Below are 24,947 nucleotides of genomic sequence, written 5' to 3' on the forward strand. Positions count from 1 at the left end.
AGTGAGCCCCTCGGGGCTGCCGCAGCGGGCTTCATGCCCTGTTGTTCAAGCTGTAGTCCCAATGGGGTAGTGGGTGTTCTGAGTTCTGCTAGGAGAAGGAAGAAGCCCCAGGTGGTCCCCTGAGCCCAACCTAAACCTGGCCAGCCTAGCAGGCAGGCCACAGGCGGAACCACAGAGTAGAAAACCCTTGTTTTATTCAGCCCAGGTCTGGGCAATTTTGCTCTGTGGTATGGTCAAAATATAAAAAATAAAAACCAACAACTGACAAAGTAACATTGTAGAGAAAACTTAAGAAGGAAATTGGGCCTGGAGTCCGGAATCCCTGTGGTTTTGGTCCAAGTTCACTCCCTGAGGCCGGCAGGAAGGGATGCCCCTGTGTTCAGCTGCCCCTGCCTGTAGGTGGGGGGCTTGCACCCTTTGCACCAGGTTTTTCCTGGGGGGAGGCTGCCCGGGAAGCAGGACCTGCTTTGGGAAGCGAGGAGATTGGCCATCTGTCCCACCTTCTCGGAGATCAGGATCTAAGGAGAGAAAGAGATGCAGGCTTCTGAGTAAGGCCCCTTTCTCCACTCTCAGCAAGGCTCACACCACCTCCCCAGTGGCAGGCTTCCCTCCACAGCCCGGGCCCCACGTGGATGCCCATCTTCATTCCTCTCAGTAATCTGCGCCTGGGGACAGGGGACCCTCAGCCCACATCCAAGAAAAGGACGTTCGTGGACTCCCTCCCGGGGCACGCCCTGAGCCCCACCCCCTCCCTCTGCCCCGGCCCGACTGTTTCTAGGCAGAGCTCCTACTGTCTGGAAATACTTTCTAACCCAGTACTTTTTTTAAAAAAGGCCACTGTTTCCTCTTCAGAAACAAGATTGAAACCCACAGGCATCAATCCTGTGGCCTTTCTGGGCAAGCTCCTTCCAGCTTCCTGTGCGCTGGGCCAGCCGCCTGACTGCGGTCAGGGTCACGGAGACGCTCTCGCGAGACCCGAGCTGGGCCCTGCCCGTAGGGCCCGAAGCCCCAGGTGCGCACCCGGGGTCAGGGCTGCCTGGCTGCCTGCCCTGTTTCGGGACAGTGCCGTGGTGCCCCGGGAGGGGGAGGCTGTCTTAATCCGCTCTTCCCAACAGCAGGCAGGGCAAGAAGGGGAAGCAGGCTCCCGCCTGCTGCATACCCTTTTTCCTCGTATGCCTCTTTTTTCCTTCCCCCCTCCCCCCTTCCTGCTTCTCCTCTCAGAACTGCTTCCCAGAAAACCTCAACCATTTAGGTGACCCCTGAATCTGCATGGCTGAGGCAAGTCCTGAGGAGTGAGAAAGTGCTGGAAATCCAGGCCTGCAGAAGAGCCCTGTTGCCCAGGACAGGGCAGAACTGAGTCTGTTTCAAACACACTCTGTGAGCTGGATAATTCCGATCTAACACTGCTTACGAGGAACTTAATCTCTGCACAGAACTAGAGGTTGCTATTCTCATTTTTCATATGCATGGTGTGACTGTGTGTGTGTGTATGGACAGTTGTGAACGGCCCACCCAGTGGTGGCAGCCGAGGGTGAAAGTGCTTTCTCTCATTGTGCTCCGTCCCTGCTCACACGCTGGTTACAGGTTCCACCTCCCACACCCAGCAAGCATCAGTTGCACACATTTTTGGGTAAAGAGTCCTCTCTGGGCCTTGGAATCTCTGCCATTCACCCCCCGCCCTCAGCTGATGGACTAAAGCTCTAGGAATGCACTCTCTCTCTCTTTCCAATGGAAGAGTTGCTTTGACCTGATGGAACATTTTAAAGTCACATAGAGTGGGGTGGGGTTTCTTTGTGAACCTGTAAGCAGCAAGTCCCTCTGCAAGGTACTGATGTGGAGAATCAGGAGAGAGGCTGAGGGCAGCCGGCCTGGGGCAGCAGCAGCAGCTGAGGACGGGCCCAGGAGCCATGTGCCAAAGCCCTGGTCCCAGAGTTTGCCAGCTCAGCAGTGGGGCCCATGGACTGATGATGGCTCATTCCAACTAGAATTACTTCTAGCCTGTAGCTGTTTAATCCAATCTACTGGGTAAGGACACGATGACCACAGACACCATTCCCTGAGTGCTGCTGGGAAGGGTTCTCAAACATGCAGACATGATGCCTTTAAACCTTCCTCGCAAGCCTATGTGGGATATACAAAACACCTGTTTTCTATATCCCAGGTGAGAAAGGTGAACAGTTCAGTGTCACAGAGCCTGGGAGTCACAGAACCAGGACTGCAGATCCTGTGAGCCTCCTCCTACCAATGCTGCCGCCTGCTGGTTCCCACTGGAGAAACCCAAGGAAGCCACAGCCCAGACGGGCACCGCGGCCTGAGCCCCACCACCGGCACCCACGGGCCAGGCTCCTGTGCTCAGCCTGCGGGCTGGGCCGACTGCAGCCGTGTTTGGAAGTCAAGGTGACCCAAAGTGCAGGTGTCTCGTGTTCCGTGTGGTGAGCCGGCTTCCCAGGCAGGAAGGGGGCTAGAAGGGGGCTGGGCAGGGAGGGGGTAGGTAAGAACTTACTGGACAATTTTGCAGTTTGTTGTAGAAACATAGCGACCTGTATAGTGGATGTTGCATCTCACCACGTTGTTGGTGAAGTCAGACTCCAAAACAATGTACTTAGGATTCACATGCACCTGCATGGGGAAGAGGGGGAAGAGAGGTCTGGTCGGGAAGCTGCACTTCACCTGGTCACCAGGAAAGGTGGTGGAGAGGCAGACAGGCAGAGGCAGAAGAAGAGAGAGAGGAAGACAGAGAGGTGGAGAAAGACCAGATGAGACCAAGAGACATGGAGACAGACACACCGATGGGGACATGGGGAGATGCACAGACAGAGGGAGGAGACAGCTGTAGTCAAAGAATACATTAGATCACCCTTAGGGGACGAGGGGAAGCGTCCCCAGAGCCAGAGCCCAGGCCAGGGTGGCTCCTGCAGCACAGGGCATCTGGGGCAGGAGAGGCTGAGTCAGTGCCCCAGGGAACACAGCCAGGCGGCCCAGCAGAGATCCCACACCTGGTCTCCTGACTCTGAGGCTTACACCCTTTCACTGCACATGCCCATCTGTAGGAACTGCGCGGACAGCCTGTCTCATGCCAGGCGGCACCTCTGCCTGACACGCAGGGAGATGGTGGTGGCTCAAGCACAACCTACACTTTTTGTCTGAAGAAGAGCCATCCAGACACAAGGAAGCCTTTCACGTGTTGGATTCTTGGTGGGGCGGGGGGCGTTAACTGGCGTAGGCTACCCTAAAACAGAACATTTAAGATCAGATGGAAGCATGTTACTTTTAAATCCTTGTACACTCCTTAAGGGCAGGGACCGCACGCTGCTTATGTGGCTTGAATTCTCAGTGCCGAGCACTCAGAGGGGCCTTTGCACATGTTCAGCAAGTGGATGAAGGAGGGGAGGACAGAATGCCCTTAACAACCCTGGCCCCTGCGTAAGGCGGAGAGAGGCCTGCACAGCCTGCTGAGAGGCGCTTGGGATGGGCTGCTATGTTCTGAAACCCGGCAGCCCCTGCTGATGACTTCATGCAGGCCCGAGCCGCCCCCCAACCCATCTTCACAACTCCTCCTCTGGACTTTGTTGTGGAGCAGTGTGTCCGGGGGGCCTGGCACAATGATCGCGGCCCTCGCTCTGCACCTGTGTGGAAGAGCTGCGATCTGGCCTCCCTGGGGGAGGTCACGACGGCTGGGCCCCGTGCAGGCTGTTCAGGCATACACCACATTGTGCCGTGTGTCCTTAACGTGCTTCTGTGCTCGCCCCTCCCCGCCAACGGAAGGGGTGTCAGAGGGGGCGTGCATGGGAGGTGGGGCTCAGGCTGGAAGGGACACTCGGTCGCATGGGGTCCCTAGCTTTGTAGGGGTCACTGTGAGGGACGGAAGGTGTCTCTCAGAGGGTGGTGTCCTCGCCCAGATGGTCGTCCCTGCCCACAGACCCCATCGCTCTCCGAGTCCTGTCACTTAGGGAAGACAGATCCATCACTTCCTCCACCACCACCACACCTGGCCTGAGGTTCCTTGGTGTCTGTGTGGAAAGAGGCTTATTGCTCGAGGCTGAGACCTTCAGGTAGGAAGTGCAGACCTCTGCAAGATGCCCCAGGGGGCTCCTTCTGCTTAGCTGCTGGGAAGAGGGGAACAGGCCCAGAAGCCAAAGCACATCTCCGAGGTGGGCACACTGAGGTGAGCAACGGGCTAGAGGGGGTGCCCCAGTTGGGGAGGCCCACCTTGAGAATGTAGTTGCCGGGCTGTACATCAGTTATGTCAATCCACTGGCAGTCGATGTCCGCGTTGTAAGTGTCATAGCAGCCTGGGCTCAGGCCCTGAGAAGGGGGACAAGAGTAGAGGGTGGGGTGCCACATGCTCCTCAGAGCCACTCATGCCAACCCAGCAGCCAGGGCCCCTCCTTCCTCTTTGCTTCGCCCCAACCCTGGTCTGGGGCAGCTGTTCAGAGCGGATCTGCCCCTTCCTAAGCCCATGAGGTGGATGGACCAGGAGATGACAGACAGATATAATCACCAGATTAGAGGGATCAGAAAAGGAGGGGCCTGCCTGGGAGAAATGGATGGAGGGCAGATGGCCACTCCGATTTCTGCACAGAAGGACAGACAGAAAGATGGACCTGGGCAGATAGGCGAGTAGAACCGCATGCCGTCCCGGCTCTGCCAGACTGTTCCTTTTCTGACATGAACAGGCACCCTGGGAATGAGGCAGGAAGGGGCCTGGTGGAGGGGGGGTGCCCACGGGGCCCTGTGGTGGCCTGAGCACTGGCAAGAAGACCCCCATTCTGGTTGAGCTGAGTGGCCAGGGGCCATGGCACCAGCCCTTAACCCAGGACCTGGTGCTGTCTACTCCTGCAGCTCCCAGGTCGGGCTGCACCCTGCACCCCCTGCTCCTGCCCCCTCTCTAGCCCAACCTGTGTGTGAGAGGTGCATGCGTAGCGCTTGAGGTTGCCGAAGTCGCAGGTGCTGTCCTCCAGGCAGAAGCTGGCCTTGTGGCCCTCGGCTACCTTCTTGCCTGTGGCCGCATCCAACAGGTCGTAGTGGCTGAACTCATCCATGCTGTGGTAGTGTCTGGAGACAGAGGGCAGGGGGAGAGAGACGGAGGCCTCGCCATCCCGGGCTTCCCATCCCGTCCCCCTTCTGAGAGGGGCCCAGGTGACACAGCCTCCTGAACAGTCTGGGCTCCTGGGTCCCCTGTTTCCCACAGGGCAGCAACTTTCCTGTGCCCACCAGCCAGGCTGTCCTAGAAGGCCCCCCCCCTCAGGACTCCTCACTTCCTCTTCAGCAGCTGTCTGTACGGGCCTCCATGGGCAGTGCCCTGTATTCTACATGTTTCCATTCTTTACCAAGACTGATCCTTCCAAGCCCCCTCTTGCAGCCCAGCTTTTACTAAAGCTGCTTTGAGAAACTCTGGCCTCAGTGACCAATCTTTGGCAGAAAACACCTTGGGGCCCTCCCACCAGCACCTGCTCCCCCAGGAGCACTAGTGGGGGAGGGGAACTGGGGCGCAAGTCCCCCAGCCCTGAGTAAGGGTGGGAGAGGCCACGGGCCCCACTCACTGGTGGCAGCTGTGCCACTCCCAGGTGTGCCGTGGCCGGTTGGGGAGGAAGTCCGCTGTGCCCTGGTTCTTCACACGCTGGGGGAAGCGCAGCAGCACCCGCACGTCGTAGTCGGTGGCCTCGGGGGCGTAGGCTGTGCTGCAGGGGCGGTGGGAAGACAGGAGTGGGGCGGGTACTCCGACACGGAAACCCGGGGTGGGCCGACTTGTCCCCGAGGACCCCTGAGCCGAAGGCTCAGATCTCTCCCCCTCTCTCCATAAGGCCTGACACTGACCCTGAGGGTCTCTGGTGCCTGCAGGTGACTCTCAGCTGGGGACAGCCTCTGGGGGTGGGGTCACATCAAAATCTTTAGAGGTCCTTTAAAAAATGGGCCTATGCAGGAGATTCTGGTAAGTCGTCCCCCCTCAGACAGAGTCCGGACAGGTGCTGAAGTGTGCCATGTCCGGGCTGTGGGCCTAAGGAACAAGCTCAGGTTCTTTGGCATCAAAACCGCTTCACATCCCTGGTCCTGGTTGTCTCCGGCTCCCCCACACTCCCTAGGCCCCAGCTTCAAACACTGATTCTTTTGCTAACCTCAACTTTTGCCCGTGCTGTTTGCTTGACCTAGAACTCACTCAGCCTCCTGGGCCAACTCAGGTCCCCTCCCTCAGGAAGTCTACTCTGACTGCCCCGCTCAGAGAAATCTTGACAGCTTGTGAGCTCTAGCAGTGATCCCGCACACTCCCAGCTCGGTCCAGGTCACTAGGCCACCTCCCCTGGTCGTGCGGCTTCGAGGCCAGAGGCCTGCCCTTTTCTGTTCAGAAGGAACAGGTCTGGTGTGGGCTGCCTGCTCACAGTTCACTTCCTGATCCCCAAGTCTCAGCTGAAACGGCCTGTCCTGGCTGGCCTCAGGGCGACTTCCCTGGCACTTATTAAGGTCTGGGTTCTAAGGCCAAAGGCAGAAGGTGGCCATTTGTGGGAATTAGCTCTCTCTGAGAGGATGTCTGGACAACAGGCAGTACAGATTCCTCTTTGCCAGGACATAAGGCCGTTGGCTGGGGGAGGCTTGGAATCCATCTGTGTCTGGGTTGGAACAAACACCCTCCTTCCCCCTGTTGAGTTCAATGTTGCCCTTCTGTTCGGCTCAGCACACCGTGGGAAACCATCAGTCAAGGTCTAGGGTCTAGGCCCAGTCTGGCCACAAACTGGTGGTAAGACTTGGAGCAAGTCCCTCCCCTTGTCTGGGTCTCGCTGGCCGTCTGCACTCTGGCACCGGCCTGCAGCCCACACTTCCGATCATCTCTGAAGGCTCTGAGCTCCAGTTCTGAGGGTTTTGCAAGGTTTTCTAGGGCTGTCCTCCACCTCCGGCCTCCTCTGATGCCTCTGCCCTTGCCGACCCCTTCCTGTCCGACCTCAAACAGCTCCAGCCTGCAAACTGCTCCTGCTGGTTCTCCTCCCACTCCCTGTTTCCTGCTCTGTCCTTGGGGCACGTCTCTCCAGCTAGACAAGGACAGCACCCCAGGACAGGGCCCAGGTGCCTCCTCGCAGCCCACCCAGGAGCTCCGGGCTAATACTGTGGGATGCTTCAGGAAGATGGAGTGATAGCAGGGTTTTGACTCAAACTCCTCAAAACTCAGCCTTCCTGGGTTGCCACGGAGGCTGTGAGTTCCTCACTGTTGGGGGGATCACAGCAGGAGCGTTTTCACAGCGTCCTCCTCCCAGGAGAGGAGACCAGACCCGAGTGGGCAGGCTGGCCGAGTGGCACTCGGCCTGTGGGCCAGGACTGCTGTCTGTTCACACACTGTTTGCTGCCAGTCTGTAAAGAGATATGGAACTCGCCCAGCATCTAAATCAACTGCATTAGTAATCACAGTGTTACTTTAACTGATCCTTTTTTTGAAGCCGGATTTCCTTGATGAAGGAGACGGTAAGTTGAGCTGCACCCTGGTGAAAGCTCCCTATGGTGGTGCAAGGAGATCACAGGGTGGTCAGCTGCTCTGGGGGTTAGTGGACTCGGAGTTCCACAAGTGAGAAAATATTTAGACTCCAAAGGGCTCCCCAGATACTAAAAAATAAAAGTAAATAAAGAGTCCAAATGTCAAAAAAGCAAGTAATTAAGAAAACAGGGTGCTTCCAGCATAAGAGAAGTAGGTCAATGTAATCCTTAGCTAGTTCTTTATCACAGGGAGATGTCCCCAAAGCATGCACATTGGAACAGAACATTCGCTGTCAATAAAGTCAGAAGGCAGCTCTGCGGGAGGCAGGGTCACCCAGAAATGATGGAGACTTGGCTGCGCTCACCTTTGGGGTCACGTAAACTGGTCTCTTTCCCCTCTCTGTGCCACACATCACAGAGGCCTCTTTGCCGCCTGTGCCCCCTGTGCTGTGACCCAGACAGCCTGGCTCAGCCACAGCCACACCTGTGCCCTGTGGAGATGGCCCTGCACTCTGGATCTCTGTCTTGAGTCTTCCTCACAGGAGCTTGGGAGCCGCGCCCCTGATGAGGAACCTTCTCCAAGGCGGCTGACAGCAGAAACGTTTTAGTTCCTGTCATTGCCCCTCAGGTTCCTGACCGGGCAACACACACCTTCAGGGCTGATGTGAAGATGAAAAGCCCCGGTAAAAGTAAACTTCCTTATGGAGTGGAGTTTTTAGAAACGCTGGCAACAGCTTGTTCCGTACCCGTCCTGACTCCCTTGGGGTGGGCAAGGCACAGAGATGGTGGATGAGGTTCTGAGAGGCTCAGACGCTCGGCCAGGGCCATGTGGCTGGCAGGCAGGTGGGCTCTGGATGACTCCTAGGACTCCCCCAATGCTCCAGGCGTCGTCCCCCAGCTCCTTACCTCGCCAGGCACTTCTCCTCTGCTGCACAGCGCAGGGAATACAGGTGGGCTCTCTGGACATAGGTGGACGCTTGCACATAGTTGGGGTCTGGGACCAAGTCAGGGAGACCTGGGAGTGGGCAGTAGGAGAAAGGGAGGCAGGGGGAAGAGCACGCCATGGAGGAGAGTCAGGCTGGCCGTGGTTAATGCCCAGAGAACAGCCAGCTCTAAACACCCTTTGCCATCTTTCTTCCTCTGCACAGGCTGTCACCTCCTCCAGGAGGCCTCCCAGCCTGAGCTATGGATGCGTTGTCTACCCTCCTCCCTAGGTTCAGGTGTGAGGTCAGGGAGGTCAGGGAGCAGGAGCTCATCTCTGGAGGTCTGTGCTGTGGAAGTGCTGAGACCTCTTGGCAGAGTTAGGATATGAGTAAGAGCCGGAGACGGGGCGGAATGTGGAGATCCGGAGAAGAGGGAAGGGTATTCTTGGTAGGGGAACAGCATGAACAAGGGCCTGGAGGCAAGACTGAATGGACCAAGTAATCTGACCGAGACCCTTTCTTCCATGTCCTTGTCCCCCAGGCCCCCGCGCCAGCCTCCAGACACCCTGTGCTCCTCACACCCAGCATTCCTTATAAACCACCGAGACATCCCTGGGCTTCTGGCCCCAAGTGGGTCCCAGCAGGCTTGTGGGAAGATCCAGGTGAATGTTGGCTGGCAGGAGCGAGGGTGGGCAGGAAGGAGTGGGCTAGAAGGAAAACCTCCCCAGGGCAGGCTGCTGACTGGGCAGGATTCTCAGCCTGGGCCCCCAGCGCGGTCCCCTCCCTCCTGCCATCTGCCCCCAGACAGGCCGATGCTCTCCACCTGCAGCCTCTGGCCTCTAACCTGAGGGAGCCTGGCTCCCTCCCCTGCAGGGCCCAGGGGAAGTGTGGAATCTGCTCCAGCCCCAGTGATTACTTTGTTCCCAGGATATGCTAGAGCCGGGGCCTGTCCATCCTGCCTTCCTTCCTCCTCACTCCTCCCCAAGAACAAATTATTCCTATTGAATTGTATTAGGAATTAGCAAAACCCAAACTCAGGTGTCCAGACCCCGTCTGTATGAAGTAAAGAAGCAACATTCTTGCTGCTGGGAGTGTGGGAGCGGTGGGGCACAGGGTGGAGGGGCAGGTGGGCAAAGGGGCCCCAGAGCCCTGGGCTCCTGCCCAGCCGCTGAGTGAGCCTGCTCAGGGAGTGAGCCCAGGCCTCCATGCCCCTCCCCTCTCAGGCTTCAGGGACTTCCAGGCTTTCAGGGATGAAATGAGGCTGTGAGTTCCTCCTAGCTCCATTCAAGCCCTCTGCTCTTGGGGAACAGGCAAAGTAGGGGACTTGAGTCATGTGGACAGGCTTCCAGCTCCTTCTTCTTGCTGCCAAAACCCTCTTTTCAGCTTTTTGGTCCTGAAAATGAGGTACAGGAGGATTCTGGCTTCTAGGGCTTTCACAGATGGCATGTATCTGCCTGCGTGCCATCCTCTGCTCACCCTGGGGCCTGGCCTCAAGTGGGGACTGGGTCCAGGCAGCCAGCGTGACCTCACCTACTTGGAATGAAGAGAAAATGTGGAGCACAGGGTGGGTGAGGATGAGGTGGCTCCTGGCTGAGGGGCCGTCTTGGCCAGCCTACGTCCCATTACTCAAGCCCCCAGGAATGCCTGCACTCACTTCCCAAGTGGTCCTCAGGTCCTCTGAGCAGGGGCCACCTTGGTGCCCCACCGGTACCCACTTACTGGTTCCTAAAAGCTGGGCGGGGGCAGGTGAGAAAGACAGGAATCGTGCCCTTCCCCAAGATCTTTAAACAACGTGTGGGGGTGGGTCCGCTGGACTTGAGGCCTCAGGAGACCCAGACTTTGGCACCAGAAGCCCGGTTCCAATAAACACTGCACAGATGGCTCCACACGCTTTCCTGGCCCGACCCCTCCTCTGCAGGCCATTCCAGGGGTTAGCTGTGCAGGGAAGTTAGAAGAGCCAGCTGAATAAGAGGCCAGGGCTATTCGGGGCCAGGGAGGGTTCGTGCCACTCCTGACCTCTGAGGCAGTCCTGATCCCGGTCCTCCCCTGAGCCCTGACCCTAGCCACACACTGAGGTCTGACACCTGTCAACAGCTCGGAACCTCAGGGCCACTGCTGTTTGCCCCTCCCCTCCCCCTGCACCCCCATTATAGACTGAAGCAAGGTATTTCGAACAAACAAACAAATAAACAAACCACCTTAAAAGGAGTTCCTTTGACATAATCAACCCTTTGTTATTGTAACTGAGTGTGGTTGGCTTTTAAAAATAACCTCCAGGGCCCCGGGGCTGAGCGGATCTTCAGTGCACCACCCGTGGGTGGGTGGGTGGGCCCCTCTGACTGCCAGTCACAGTCTGGGCCCTGGCCGGGACAGGATCCTCTCCCTCTTACTGTTGAGTGCTCTCAGGTTCAGGTGGGTGCCCCTGCTCCAGGAAGCATTCCATTAGCATAGAAGCTCCACCCCCACCCTGATGTTGCAGGGGTTACCTCTGTCAGTAAGCTTCTTCTTTAATGGTTTGCAGCTTAATAGAGTCGTCCCTCAGTATCTAAGGAGGTCATGTTCCAGGACCACACCCCCAAGGACACCAACATCTGCAGATGCTCAAGTCCCTCTGTCAGCGCTTGGGGTCTGCGCGCTCTGGGTCCAGTTATGGGGGCTGACTGTGCTTACTGTTCCCGCTTTCACAAGCATGCTCCTCACCAGGCGGAGGTGCCAGAGGGAGGTGAGGCTCAGAGAAGGCAATGAATCTACCCACAATTGCACAGCGAGCTGGGGCGGCTCCAGGACTCCTCCTGGACCCCAGATCCTGAACCCCTCCCAGAAGAACAACTCTTGTCATTCCATTTTCTAAAAATGAACACTTCAAAATTTAACCTACACACAGTTGAATGCACAGATTTTAGGTGTGCAGCTGGTAAGTCTTGACAAATGTGTACCCCACGCAGCTGTACCCACCAGCAGTTCGCACTGCGACCATCGTCCAGGAAGTTCCCTCTGGCCCCTCCCAACCCCAGTCATCACTGACCTGCTTTTTCACTGTTAGTTCTGCCTTTTCTAGAACTTACATGGAATCACCATCACCACCTTTATCCTGTCTTCTTTTTGTTCCATACCTCTGGCCATCACTGGGTTCTTCGACTCCCCTAACTGACACCCCCACATGCTCCATCCTCTCACCCTTTCATTGCCCTGGGGGAAGCTCCAGAAAAAAGAGCAGCCTTTAGGCTAAGGATCCCTGCCTCCCCCATACCCTGCCCCAGCCAGGGCCCCCTGCTGAGGTCTCTGGGAGCAGCAGGCCCTCCACCCTCTGCTGGTATGTTTTTTCAGGAGGGAACAAAGCCTCTTTATCTGGCCTGCTCTTCTGGAGGTGCTGCAGCTGCGGCCGGGACCTGCAGGCTCGGGCTCTCAGCCCCTTCACAGGGGCCTGGGCGAGGGGGCGAATTGTGGGATATTGGAAGGGGGGTGCGGGAAAGCTTGAGCAGGGCCTTGTGGATGTGCAGGTAGGGTACCGGTCTGTTGTCTCTGGCTTCTGGGATACAACCAGGCCCTCCAGACGGCTGGCCAGTGCTGGGTGAATTGCAGTTCCAACCAGATCGTGTATTCAACCCCCACCTGATGCCAAGAAATGTGCATTTTAGCCCTGACTGGTGTGGCTCAGTGGGTTGGGTGTCATGCTGCAAAGCTAAAGGTCACTGGTTCAATTCCCCGTCAGGGGACATGCCTGGGTTGTGGGTTTGGTCCCCAGTTGGGGTGGGAATCAGAGGCCACCAATTGATGTTTCTCTCCCTCTCTTTCACCCTCCTTTCCTCCCTTTCTAAAAAAAATTTTTTTAAGTGTGCATTTTAAAGAAAGACCCTGGAGAGGGCAATGCTTAGTCAGAAGGTGGAGATCACCATTAGTCATGGGGACGTAACTTTGAAGAGGGACTGAGATCTCTTATTTAGAAAATAGGGAGTCACCCAGCCCTTGCACATGGCACTGGAGATTCTATTAAGTGGGTTCCAATGAGAACTTTTCCTGGAGACTCCCATTTTTATAAAAGCAGAATGGAATTAATCATAATTTTCACTTCAGAGCACACTAACCATTATCATTGGTCTATGCAAGGCCCCTCTCTTGTGACAAAATTTTTTAACCTTCATTTTCACCCCTGACCCTTAGCTATATCCTGTGATAGGGGAACTCAAGAGTTAAAGGTTTTAGCTTTAGTTATAGTTGATAGGCTTAAGTGATTAATGCAGGTGGAAGGCTGTCATTCCAGGAGGTCAACAAGCAATTCAACCTTGTGCCCCAAGAAGTCATGGAGATGGTACCTGAGCCACTGTGTTCCAGAGAGGGGGACATAAGGCACATAAAGAATTGTTGATCAACAGATAAAGAAGTACTAGGAGAATCTCTGTGGATGGGGCTGCAACTCTTATCCAGTTAATCTTTTTTTCAAACCCCTCACCTGTCCTTTCTTCTCCTAGTAAAAAGGTCGGCTTGAGATGTGATGTTAAAGCGGTTTTTGAGGGCACATTACCCGCCTTCTCGGATCAGTGGCATCCGAATGAAGCGCCCACAGAGTCAGTCCTCGTCTCCAGTTACTGGTTCCAGTAGTGACAGGCAGCAGGAACGCAGACTTCTCTGCTTTCATTTGAACATTTGTATCTCTGTGCAGAAAATCTGCAGTGCTTATGTATTCTTAAAGTATAGAAATAATATTGTCTTATTTCATTCTGATTCTGGAGTTTTCAGTCAGTGTAAACTTTTAAGATCTACCTAGTTCATTGTTGTCATTGTTAAATAGGACTCCACAGTGTGCAACCCCCCCACCCCCACCCCATGGCTAATCTAAATGGTCTCCTGGGACAGACCCCCCAGGGATGCAGCTAACCACCCAAAGGACAGTCTTGCTCAGGCCACCCAGAGAGGCCCTGGTAACCATCAGCATTGGTCTTCTGCTCCCAGGAGGCAGGCAAGAGCCTGGCTTTTTACCCTTTGTCACAGACCTTCTGTATGACCCTGGCCAGGGCTGGCCCCTCTCCAGGCCCGATGGCCTCAATTTCTCCAGATCTAATTGTCCTGTATTCCCCTCATGGCCCGGAGCCCTGAGCCATCCCCCCGTGGGCACCCCTCCATGCTGACCATAGGTTGGCACTTAAGGATTCAGGCTGCTTAGAGCCTGTGCCAGGTGGAGAACATTGAGTCAAAGGGCAGCAAAGGCCCCTGGGGTGGCCACAGCCAGGCTACTTGGCCAGGCAGGGGCTGGGTATAGCTGAATTGGGTCCCAAGGCCATTCCACAAGCAGCTGCTTGCTAGTATAGGGAGCTCTTCAGCCACAGAGGGCCCCAGCAGACCCTCTGTGTTTTTCACGGCAGTGAAAACACAGAGCCAAGGACAAGACCAGCTTTTGCATTCTGGTCCTACCCCTGGAATCTCCTCTGTGGAGGATCCAGAGCCCCTTCATTTATTCTCTGGACCAGCCTGCCTTGCTCCTCCATTGTCCAGGTCCCTTCCCTTTTCATGTGGACAATGGGGAGATTGGACTAACTGGTCTTTGAGCGTAATTTGATGGCTCCATAAACACTTGGAGATTAAAATACTTTTCAGGAGCTGTTCTCCAGCCTTGGCCAAGAGCCCAAGACCTCTCACAACCTCTACAGACGAGCCTTCAGCAGCCAGGAAATTCTCCCACGTCTGACCTAAATTCTTCCTGCTTCGGAGGAGACCTGTTCCCTCCTGCTCAGTGGTTCCTGGAGGCTGCCCAGTGCAGAGGGCCTGTGGTTACATTCCTGCTGCTTGCCCACACCTCACCTGTTTCCCTGCTGGCTTCTCCTTTTCTGTGGGTTCCATCAACCTCGTCTCCTTGGAAATCTTTCCTCCCCGGCCCTCCTCTCACAAGCAGCAGATGAAGGAGAGTAGAAGGCAAAAGAGCCCTAATCTCCTGAGCTCTGGCTGGAGGATAAACAACTCCAGCAGGAAGTGGGCAGTGGGCTGTGAAACACGTGTGCAGCCAGACTCCAGAGGAGCCCCAGGCAGGAGAGCAGACCGCTCGCAGAGAACAGCCTTGAATAAAGATGAGATGAGAGGGCTTCCAGGGCGGGAGCTGGCAGCTCTGTGCCCTAGGAAATGATCATCTAATAATCAGAACATTAGCCCTGGCTGGTGTGGCTCAGTGGATTGAGTGGTGGCCTGCAAACCAAGTGGTCACTGGTTTGATTCCCAGTCAGGGCACATGCCTGGGTTGCAGGCCAGGTCCCCAGTTGGGGGGGAGTGAGAGGCAACAGATCCATATACTTCTTGCACATTGATGTTGCTCTCCTTCTCTCTCTCTCTCCCTTCCCCTGTCTCTGGAAGTAAATAAATAAAATCTTTAAAAAATATATATTTTTGCACCACCCACCCACCCCAAATAAAATCTTTTTAAAAAAAGAACATTAAATTGTCAGCACCGGCCTGACAGTGCCATACCAGGCAAGGTGGTTGCGAGGTCCATGGTGCCCCACCACGAATGGGGAACCACAGCCCAAGCAAAGATGTGATGGCCATGAAGTCAGACCCAGAACCTCCAGCGGCTCCCCACTGCCTACAGAACCGGGCCCAGGCTTCCCAGGCAGCAGCGAGGGCCTCTGTGGCCTCTGGCTATAACCTGACTTTCCAGATCTCTTAACCTGAAGGATCAATACACAGCTCCCTAGCACACCTGACCTTTTCTGCCCTGGCTTCTGACTTCTGACCCTGCGGTGCCCTTGTCTTGGAATTCCCTACTATACACACACACACACACAGACACCACAGGCACAGCTCTGCTCTCACTGGGGTACAGAGTCTGTTGGCCAAAGCCTTCCTTGTCAGTTTTGACCACCCCTCTGCCATCACCCTGTGCCCCTCTTCCAGCTCATGTCTGCTGCCTCCACCAGAGTGGGAGACACAGCCCAGCAGCAGTGACAGCCTCACTCCTCTGCGTGGCAGGGCCCAACTAAGAGAATGGGATCTGTGAGTGTTTGTTCAATTGAGCAAACTGCTGAGGACCTACGGCAGATAGGGAGTGAGCTGGGAGAAGGCTCAGCTTTGGGGAGGTCAACTACGCACCCTTCTGGTGAGCCTTCTGCCTCCTCCCTGTGTACCTCGCTGCCCTCCCACCTGTGCAGGCCCTGCCCGGGGCTCCCCACCCCACCTCCAGAATGCCTCAGGCCCCTGAGTTCCCTCCCTGCCCCTGGGATCCGTCAGAGTGACCTGAAATTTTAAGATTTTATTTGTTTATTTTTAGAGAGGGGAAGGGAAGGAGAAAGAGACAGAGAGAACATTTGCGTGTCGTTGCCTCTTGCACACCCCCTACTTGGGACCTGGCCCACAGCCCAGCAACCCAGGCACATGCTCTGACTGGGAATCAAACCAGGGACTCTTTGGTTCGCAGGCTGGTACTCAATCCACTGAGCCACAGCAGCCAGGGCCACAGTGACTTGAGCCTTTTACCTTTCTTACAAAATCCATTCAGCCCACAGCCTTCCCATCTCAGCTCATAACAACTTCATCCTTCCGGCTGCACAGGCCATAAACCTCTGTGTTATGCCTGACACCTCTCTTTCTCTTACACCTGCATCTATAGTCCATGAGGAAATCCCTTCAACTCTACCTCCAAGATACATCCTGAATCTGACCTCCTACCCCAGGTGGCTCCCACCCTGCCCAGTTGCCGTCACCTCTGCCTGGACCTCTGTACCAGCCTCCTCCCCATCTCCTGTCTACCCCCTCGCCGTCCACCCCCAGCATGGCCGTCAGGGCCTGTTTCATTGTCAAACCCTACAGTAGCTCCTCAATGCATGGAGGATGAAAGCCAAAGTTCTAACAGTGGCCTACGAGGCCCTCCATGGTCTGAGCCTGTTACCTCTCTGACCTCTCTCCTATTATGTCCCCTCTCCCATTATGGTCTGCTCTTACCCACACATGAAAAGCCCAGGGAATCCTGCCACAGGGGTTTCCACTGGCTGTTTCCTCCGTCTGGAATGCTTCCCCAAAGACAGCTGCACAGCTTGCTCATCCCCCTCCGTGTCTCTGCTCAAATGTTGCCTTCGGGACACCCACCCTGACCACGTTTGCAACCTGTCCCCCCATGCTCCGGACCTCCCTTACTTATCTGTATTTTCCCCACGGTACTCGTCACTTTCTATTATTACCTCTTTGTTATATTTATGCATAAACTACAAGGTCCATGAGAGCAAAAATTGTGTCTCTTTCCTTTCTCTAACAGATACCCATCTCTAGACCACTGCTGAGAACATAAGTAAGGCACTCAATAATATTATTATTGAATAGCTGAATGTCCTCATAAAATGATCAGCCAGACAAGAGCCACTGGGGGTCGATGGGGCTCTGCTTTGCCTGCTTCCAGCTTCGGGCCCGGGACTCAGTGCATGGAAGGTCTGGGAACTAGAGACAGGCCAGATGGAGGTGGGCTTGGGCCACTGTATCCTGTGTACCTGGTTTCTTGCTGCTGGGGCTGAGACGTTGGTGAGGACAGGGATGGATGTGAGGCACCCTGGAATTCCCTGCACTCAGCCCAGGATCTGGTACCTGTACACCCGGGTGTACAAGCATGTGAACAAATATCTGCACCCCAAAAAGGGTCTGGTGGCATCTGCCTGTGTGAGCATGGATTTCATCACCAAGCAGAGGCTGGGACTGACTCCCAAATCCTTCCTTTTGAAACAGGAGGTGGTGCCAGCTGTCTCACCAGCAGGAGGAAGGGTGGGTGGTCTCCTGAGGCTTTGACGGCACAGTGCACTTGGGCCGTGCCTTCCCCACCTGAGTCCCTTCCTGCTCTGCTGTTCTGACACCAGTAGCACCCATTTCCCGGTGAAATTGAAATGCCTGATTTGAGTGCCCATCAGTAAGAGGTAGAGGAACCCTGGCCCTGTAATCCTGAATCCAGAAAAAAAGGCCCTCTGGGTCCAGCTGCCTGCCTCCCCCCAGGTCAGGGCAGGAGCGGGGATAAGCCCCAGGCTCTCCTTCCACCCCCCCCCTCGGGAATGCCTGCAGGGGGCCGGCAGGTGTGGGCTGCCTGGGCAGACCATGAGTCTCCGGCCCTTCCCTCTCCTTCTGCCACTCCGGACACTGCCCTGAAGAGCTTCCCATGTGCTCTAGGTGTGGATAAGAGTGGGTGGACTTGAGCTGGGACCGTTGGGGAGCGGTGCCCTTTCAGAGCTGAGAGGACGCTGAGATAGGGGCCCCTTGGGTTAAGAGAGAGGGAGGGAGGGACAAAAGGCCAGAACTCACAGGTCAAGTGCGGCAGTAGCGCGATGCCAGTAGGCCCAAATGACTCTGAACCCTGCTCCACCACCACTGCCAAAAAGCTCTGTGGTGCCTGCAGGTTCAAGGCAAAAATCCAAATGTTGGTTTTCCAGAGGATCTACACCTGAGAGAAACAATGACCGTGGAGACATACCCTTCCCTGAGGGGCAGTTCGGTGGGATAGAGAATCAGCCTGGATGAGTTACTTAACTTCTCTAGCCTCAGTTTTCTGGTCTGTAAAATGGGGGCGATAAAACTATCTGCCTCACAAGATTGCTGGGAGAATTAAATGAGAAAATAAAAAGAAAATACTTGGCATAATGTCTGGTGCGTGATCAGTGTTCAATAAATATCAGCTATTACTATTATTATTATTTAAAATAGGAGCTGTCTTTTCTGGCAGGGGTGGTCCAGTGTGGGATGAGGGGAGAGACCACGTGACCCTGCAACTAGATGGGACGAAGGAGCCAGGAAGCCTGCCTGTGATGAAGCTGTCAGGGCACCGCTTTTCTGTTCCCGCACTGGTGGCATCTGATGGCCAAATAGAGAATGAGGAAGAGGGCCCAGGTCCCTGTCTCCACAGCTCGTGGGACGGTTCACGACAGCTACCTCGGCCCAAAGACCCCACTGCTGTCTGGGAGCACCCAGACAACTCCAGGAAGGAGGGAAGGGTCCTGAGCTGTGATTCTGGCTCTACCAGTTGTCCCAGGATCTTGGGCCCCAGTTCCCTCACCTGCAGATTGTGGATAATAATAATACCTTGGGTTCTTATGAGGATTAAGTGACTGTAATTGTAAAGCTCCCAGAACAGGGTCTGACACCGAGGAAGCACTAGATGAGTGCACGTTAAATAGCGGTCTGGAGGCCGGACAACGGCAAGGCTCTAACGCCGCACGGCTGAGAGGATCTGCACTTCCAGCGCCTTGCCCGCTCCTGTCTCATCTCACCCCGCTACAACCAGTGCCTGCCACACAGCTGACAGTCACATATCTGCTGAATGACCAGTTAAGTGAGCGAATCAATAAAGTGTGCAGGGTAAGCAAGAATACATAAAAATTAAAAAAAATAATGTATGATATTAAGAACTCAGGATGGGGAAGTCATACAGACTCTAATCCTGGTTTCACTTCTAAGAGGCCATGTGACAAATCAGCAAGTGAACCCGCCACCTGACCTGTGACATGGGACGAGTGACAGTGCCTGGCTCATTACTGCTGCAGGAGTTAAGGGGGGTGATGTGCCCAGTGCCAATGGATGCTACTGCAAACGTCTCTCCTGCTGCAGCGTGGGGACTGAGGCCCAGGGAGGAGAGGTGGGTGGAGGAGTCCCCAGTTCTCCCACTGCCTGCATGGTTTGCAGGTGGGGTATTCGTCCTCCTGGGTCATCTGAGCTCAGCATGAACTCTGGCTCAGCCGCACCTAGCTGTGAGACCTCCCCGAGTCCCAGTTTTCTCTTCTGTAGCAGAGGACCATAACCTCCACCTCTCTGGGAGGCTGCGAGGGTGAATAAAATCACACATTTAAACCACTAGGCTCAGTAGCTGTTCTTCAGCAAATGGCCAAGTTGTCAGCATCATTTCTACCTTGGGACTCCACCTCTGGATGCTTGCTGGGGGAGGCTGCTTCTGTCCTTCCCTCCATCCGCTTTAAGTCCTGAGGAAGTGGGTAGGTGATTTGGAGGGACAGGGAGCCAAGGCTGCTCTCAGGGCTAAGAGACCCTGTTTGGCCTCTTGGGTGCAGGGCACGGGATTGAGAGGTGAGCCCCCAGGAACACTTATGTGTGCAGGGAGAGGAAACCTCTAGGCCTAGCTGCAGCACAGTACCCATGGGAGATGCAGAGGCCTAAGAGGAGGAGGAGGAGGAGGAGGGGGATGGGGGAGAAGAAAGAGGTACCAGAAGGTTCTGGAGCATAGGCCAAGGCATTAGATTTTGTCCTGAGGGCGGCTTGGGGAGCCACAGAGTCTTCTCGCACAGGGGAGTAACACGGTCAACACCTCAAGGGTTTATCTGATCCACCTATGGGATGGACTGGTGAGGGAGAGGCAGGGGTCAGGGAGCCACAGCTCCCTCCTAGCCTCTGACTGGCTGTGTGAGGACAGAGCTAGAGGACCCACGCCAGGCCAGGCTGGTGAAGCCGAGAGAGACGTCCTGGGAGGACGGCCAGGGCGGCCTGCTCCGTGTTACTTTCACAGCGTTGCCAGAGCCTGTGAATCAGTCCAGGACTGGGGCGGGGGGGAGCCCTGGGAGAAGAGCTGTAGTCCTCTGGGGCCAGCACTAAGACCACCAGTTCAGAGAAGCCGTGGCTGCGGGGAGGCAGGAGTGGGGGCAAGGAGGCTGGGACAGAGGGGCCTGGCTGTGGCAGAGGGAGAGACACAGTGAAGGAGACGCAGCCAGGCCTGGGGAGCAAGTGGCTACCCTCTAGGCCTCTGAAAGAACGTGCAGAGAGCCAGGAAAAGTACGTTACCCTCTCTGAGCCTCTGTTTCCTACTCTTTTCTCCAATTACATGTTTCAGAGTTGGAGGCCCTCGGGCACCCTCCGCCCAGGGTGGGAGGGAGAAGGTTGAGGCGCCGCAGGAAGAAACTGGGTTCCTCACAGGCGCTTGGAAACCACACAGGCACGGAGGGACGAGGGTGGTGCGCACATGTGTTTAGTGTTGTGGGGATACGTCCACGCCCACACACTCAGGCTGCCAACGCCCAGCCTCAGACCCCTGGGTGTGTGGCCAGGCAGAATGAGGTCAGCTTCAGAGAATCTGCCCTGGACTCCCACACCAAGCCTGGGGGTCTGAGCTAAAGGACAAGACTTGGCCTTCCTTGAACCGGGATTTTTCCATGGTCCAGGCCTAGCAGGGTAGGGAAAAGGACCAGTGATAGGAGAGAAGGTAGTGCCCCCTCTCTGAGGCCCAACTAGCCTGATCTCCCCAAAGTCCCAACCCACACACTGTCCCCTCCCTGACCAGGGAAGGGTGCTGATGGCCATCCCTGCAGCAATGCTTAGGCACCTCCTCTTCAAGGAAGTCCTCCCTGAGTCCCTAGCCCCTGACTGGGGACACTTGTCCTCTGACCTCCCCTAGCCCATCCCCCCGTGCTGGCCCAATCACAGCTCTGAGGTGCCCTCTTTGCTGTACTTCCCAGGGCACGGCCAAATTTGGTGTGTGCCAGCACACTCTGCCCGGCCCTGGCATACCACCTTCAGTGGAGAAATGTCTTTAATCAGATGAATTGTGTGGCTCAGGGGCAAAGGCTAGAGACCCTGCTAAGCAGCAGGCACCTCTATTCTAGACATGGCCTTGCCTTGGCAGGTCCCCTTTGGAACCTTAAGAACTGATAGTCCAAAAAGGGGTCCTAGAAAACCCACTGGCTTGGAGTACAGACATCCAGTCCCAGGCCTGGCTCTGCCAGTAGTACTATGGAATTTGAGGTCTTGGTTTTTTCCTCTGCCCAGAGGTAGGACGCTTTTGGCTGAGCCCCACTCTGTGGTCTTGCATTCTAAGAAAAACCACCATAAAAGCTTAGCACCTTATGGGCAAAACATCTTCTTCTCCAAGGAGCATTAGGAGTAGCTGATGCTTAGGTGCTGCAAGTCCCAGTGAGGACCAGGAGGATGCACCCTTCATCACATCACAGACGTGATCACATCTCAGTCTAGTCTTAGCTCCTGAAGGTTTTTAAGCTGGGAGTCAGCACCCAACTCGACTGCCATGCCTTGGATGTGAGGGAGTGGGTAGTAGCAGTGGGGACACTCCTCTCCCCTAGCCTTGGGTTCCAGTAGCCCCTGGAGGGGTCTGGGAGCCCCCTGGCAGACCCTGGGAGACAGAGCACTGCTACCCACCCCACTCCCCTGCCTCGGCAGCAGCCTCTTGCCCAAGGTTAATATGGCTGCAGACAAGGCAGCAGTCCCTGTGCTCACAGAAGCAGAGAAGGCTGGGGGTGCAGTACCTGAGTCCCTGGGCCCAAAGACCTCAGCCCTCACCTGGGATTCTGGCACACCAACCTCGGCGAGGAGCAGTTAATCCACCTTGGTGTGTAGACAGGCACTGATGACAGCCTGACAGAGGTGGGGTAGGGGTGGACCACATAGGCGTTGAGGACTGAATGGAAATCCTTGACCAAAGCAGATTTGGAACTTGCATACACAGAAGCAGGAAGGAGAATTCTAAGACAGCAGAGGATGGGACCAGTAGCCGGCCAGCCCTGGCCAGACCACTAGTGGGTCCTCGGCACAGAAGCCCACCTGCTAACAGCACAGGTGGAGTGGTCCATGTGAAGAAGACAGGCTGCCCCTGCACTGTGTCCTTGTGTGCAGATGGCTCGGGCCTTGCCGGGTCATGTCTTCACCCTGCCACCCCAAAAATCCAGAGAGAGGTCCAACCACGGAGGCCTCCTGAGACGCTCTCCCAGGGCCGGGACTGGGATGAGCCAGCTGAGCGAAGTGAGTGAGGCACTGGCCTAGTGTGCAAAATTTAACGGGGCACCAAAAGACTCAGTAACCAAGATGAGTAATATTCGACGAAATATTTTTTAAATTCAAAATCAATACTAAAAAACACCTGTGATGAAAAACATGTCAAGATTTCTAATAAAGACAGCATCAGGATTGCTGATTTGTCAGTTTGCCTTAGGCTCCAACACGGCTTGGCTTGGCACCATTTCTGATTCTATTTAAAATTGGGATATTTTGCCTGGCTGGTGTAGTTCAGTGGATTGAGCACAGGCCTGTAAAGCAAAGCATCGCAGGTTCGATTCCCAGTCAGGGCACATGCCTGGGTTGCAGACCAGGTCCCCAGTAAGGGACACATGAGAGGCAACCACACATTAATGTTTCTCTCCCACTCTTTCTCCTTCCCTCCCCTCTCTCTAAAAATAAATTAAAAATTGGGGTATTTTATTCATCACGGAATTTTTTTGCATTATTTAGATCTAAAAATACATGAAATTACCATTTATCTCAATTACTGAGTTACTGGCAGCCCCCGACATTTTGTGCTTCCCTAGTGTCCCCGAGGGAATTTTTGTCATCTAGTTTGGATTCCTGCCTGGGGCAAGAGCTTCTCCTCTAACCTCCAGTCACTGGGCCAAGCTCCCAGTGACTGGGAACTTGCCACACCTCCAGGAAGGCATCCCTCAAGGCCTTTCTGACCCTCTTGTTCCCTGCTTCACCCTGTGAGGCTGGCACAGGCGCGTCTCCAAGGAGGGAGGACATGCCCTGATGGGAAGGAGGAAGAGTCAGGGAGAAGGGCCTCTTCCCTTCGTCCTCAGATGACCCAAGCCAGGTCTGGGAGGTGCCTCCTCCCAAAGCCTGGCCGGTCCCCCCCACCTCCTGCCCCTCAAGCCTGGGTCAGAGCCCAGGCCTGCCTGGCCAAACGCTGGCACCGATGATGTATGGAAGCGGGAGCTGGGAGTGGGATGCACCGGGGCTGGCGATTCGGTAGTGGGGCTTGGGGCCCTTACTTAACTCAGGGAGGGCCTTTGGTAAAGCACGGAGGAGGGTCTAGGCGCGCGGAGAGGTTCACCAGGGACCTGGAGGACAAAGCACTGGGCGTGGGGACCGTACTCACCGCGGCCGTTCTGGGTGGGCCGGTACACGCTTCCCACGCTGAGGCGGCCCTGCTGCGCACCGCTGCGCTCCGCCACGGGCGGGGGCGCGTCCGAGCTGCGCACCGGCAGGTAGGGCGGCTCCAGCACGCGGAACGGGGGCTGCGGCTCCACCGCCCTCGGCGGGACGTAGGCCTCGGGAGGGACGTTGGCGTAGGGCGGGTACCAGCCGAGGCGGGGGTCGCCCCCGTAAGCGCCCCCCGTGGCCTGCGCCGCCTCGGATCCCGGGCCGGGGTCGGGGCGGGCCTGCTCGGAGCCCGCGGCGCCCTCGTGGTACAGGCTGTGCGAGTAGCGGCGGTCCAGGCCGTCGGCGGGCGGCGGCGGCGGCGCGTAGGGCCTCTCCGGGGCGGGGTAGAAGCCCTGCGGCGAGTACTCCGGCTGCTCCTCGCCGCCGCCGCCGTACTCCTCGTAGCGCGCCCGCGGCTGGAACGGATAGAGGACCCCCGCGGAGGCCACGGCCGCAGCCCCGGCGCCCACGCCGCCTCCCGCGGCGCGGTAGTACACGTAGCCCTGGTCGTAGGTCCGCGCCGCCGGGTCGTAGTTCTCGTACTGGCTGACGAAGGGCGCCTGCGGGTAGGGGAACTGCTGCGGGAAGGAGGGCTGCTGGCGGTAGGTGGAGGCGAAGGCCGAGGCCGAGACCGAGGAGGAGCCCCCTTGGTGGGACACCGAGGTGCGAGCCCGGGCCATGCCTGTGCTGTCCCCGACGGCCACCTCTCGCCAGTTGTCGGGCACCTGGCCGAAGCCGAACGGGTGCCGCGCTTGGCCGCGCACAGTGTCCGAGCCCACGCGCCCGGGCAGGGGCAGGGACGGGGCCTGCCGCCGCCGGGGGCCTCCTTGGCTTCGCCGCTGCGGGGTCTGGGGGGCGCCTGCCAACAGCACCCGGGAGCTGCCCTCGGCCCTCTGAGTCCCGGCGGGCACGTACTCGGAGCCCGAGTTGAGCAGGCTGTAGAGCTGCCCGTTGTTCTCCCACTGGATCAGCTGCCGCCAGCGCCCCGGGTCCGGGCCCTGCCCTGGCTGGGCCTGTTGCCCCTGCACCGGGACGCAGAGGCAGATGCCCCACACCAGAGCCCACACCTGCCAGCCGGCTCGGGCCAGAGCCATGGTGGCCCCCTCTGCAGAGGCCTGGTGGACCGAGAGGCTCTCAGGAGTGGCCCCCTGTGCGTGCTTCTCTTCCCACGGCCTCGAGGACAGGATGGCTCCTTGCCTGCCTCAGCTCTAGCTTTGTCCATCCTGGCCTTGGTCCGAGCGGGACGGCTCCTCCGATGACAACATTTCGAGGCCAAGGGGTCAGGGCAGGGCTGGGGTGGTGCCCAGGGCTGCACGAGACTCTCTGCAGGTCGCTGGGCAGGACCGCCTGGGGGCCTTAGATGGGCAGCCCTGCACTGGCTGGCCTCGGGGCTGGCGCTTTCCCACTCTGAATGAATAAGCAACAGGCTGAGAGTATTAGGAGGTTTTGGGCAGCCTGGTCTGCCTGCTGGGGTCTCCTCCGCAGGGCCCTATGGCCCGCCGGGTTTTAGCTATGTGGCCTGTCCCACAGCTGCTCTGCTCCCGCAGTCCCTGGAGCTCCCAGCCAAGCCACAGACCTGCCTCTGAGGAAGGGAGTGAAACCTGGAGTAGGAGAGGGCCTCTGGGGACTCGGGCCTGCTAAGTGGGGCCCAGGCAGGCAGGAAAGGGCTGTAGGGTCAGCAGCATTTTGGCC

General features: G+C 56.6%; 1 protein-coding gene across 1 annotated transcript; it reads right to left on the reverse strand.

Moving 5' to 3' along the window:
* Positions 1-176: 176 nt before the first annotated feature.
* Positions 177-24,676, reverse strand: LOXL1 (lysyl oxidase like 1). The gene is made up of 7 exons (XM_037134558.2): positions 23,212-24,676; positions 8,365-8,473; positions 5,544-5,681; positions 4,899-5,055; positions 4,210-4,305; positions 2,504-2,619; positions 177-518 (listed from the first exon to the last, which is right to left on the reverse strand). Exons 1-7 carry the CDS (start codon positions 24,347-24,349, stop codon positions 512-514), a joined length of 1,761 nt encoding a protein of 586 aa, XP_036990453.2. The 5' UTR covers positions 24,350-24,676; the 3' UTR covers positions 177-511.
* Between the last annotated feature and the right edge of the window lie 271 nt (positions 24,677-24,947).

Source organism: Artibeus jamaicensis, unplaced genomic scaffold (genome assembly GCF_021234435.1).
Source record: "Artibeus jamaicensis isolate MK-2021 breed Jamaican fruit bat unplaced genomic scaffold, CSHL_Jam_final scaffold_286, whole genome shotgun sequence".
Classification (NCBI taxonomy): domain Eukaryota; kingdom Metazoa; phylum Chordata; class Mammalia; order Chiroptera; family Phyllostomidae; genus Artibeus; species Artibeus jamaicensis.

Coding starts and splice junctions, on each gene's coding strand:
- LOXL1 (XM_037134558.2), bottom strand. CDS start 24,349: ATGGCTCTGGCCCGAGCCGGCTGGCAGGTGTGGGCTCTGGTGTGGGGC. Junction 5,056..5,543: donor GAGTGGCACAGCTGCCACCA/GTGAGTGGGGCC, acceptor CTCTGTCTCCAG/ACACTACCACAGCATGGATG. Junction 2,620..4,209: donor CCGGCAACTACATTCTCAAG/GTGGGCCTCCCC, acceptor TTCCCCATGCAG/GTGCATGTGAATCCTAAGTA.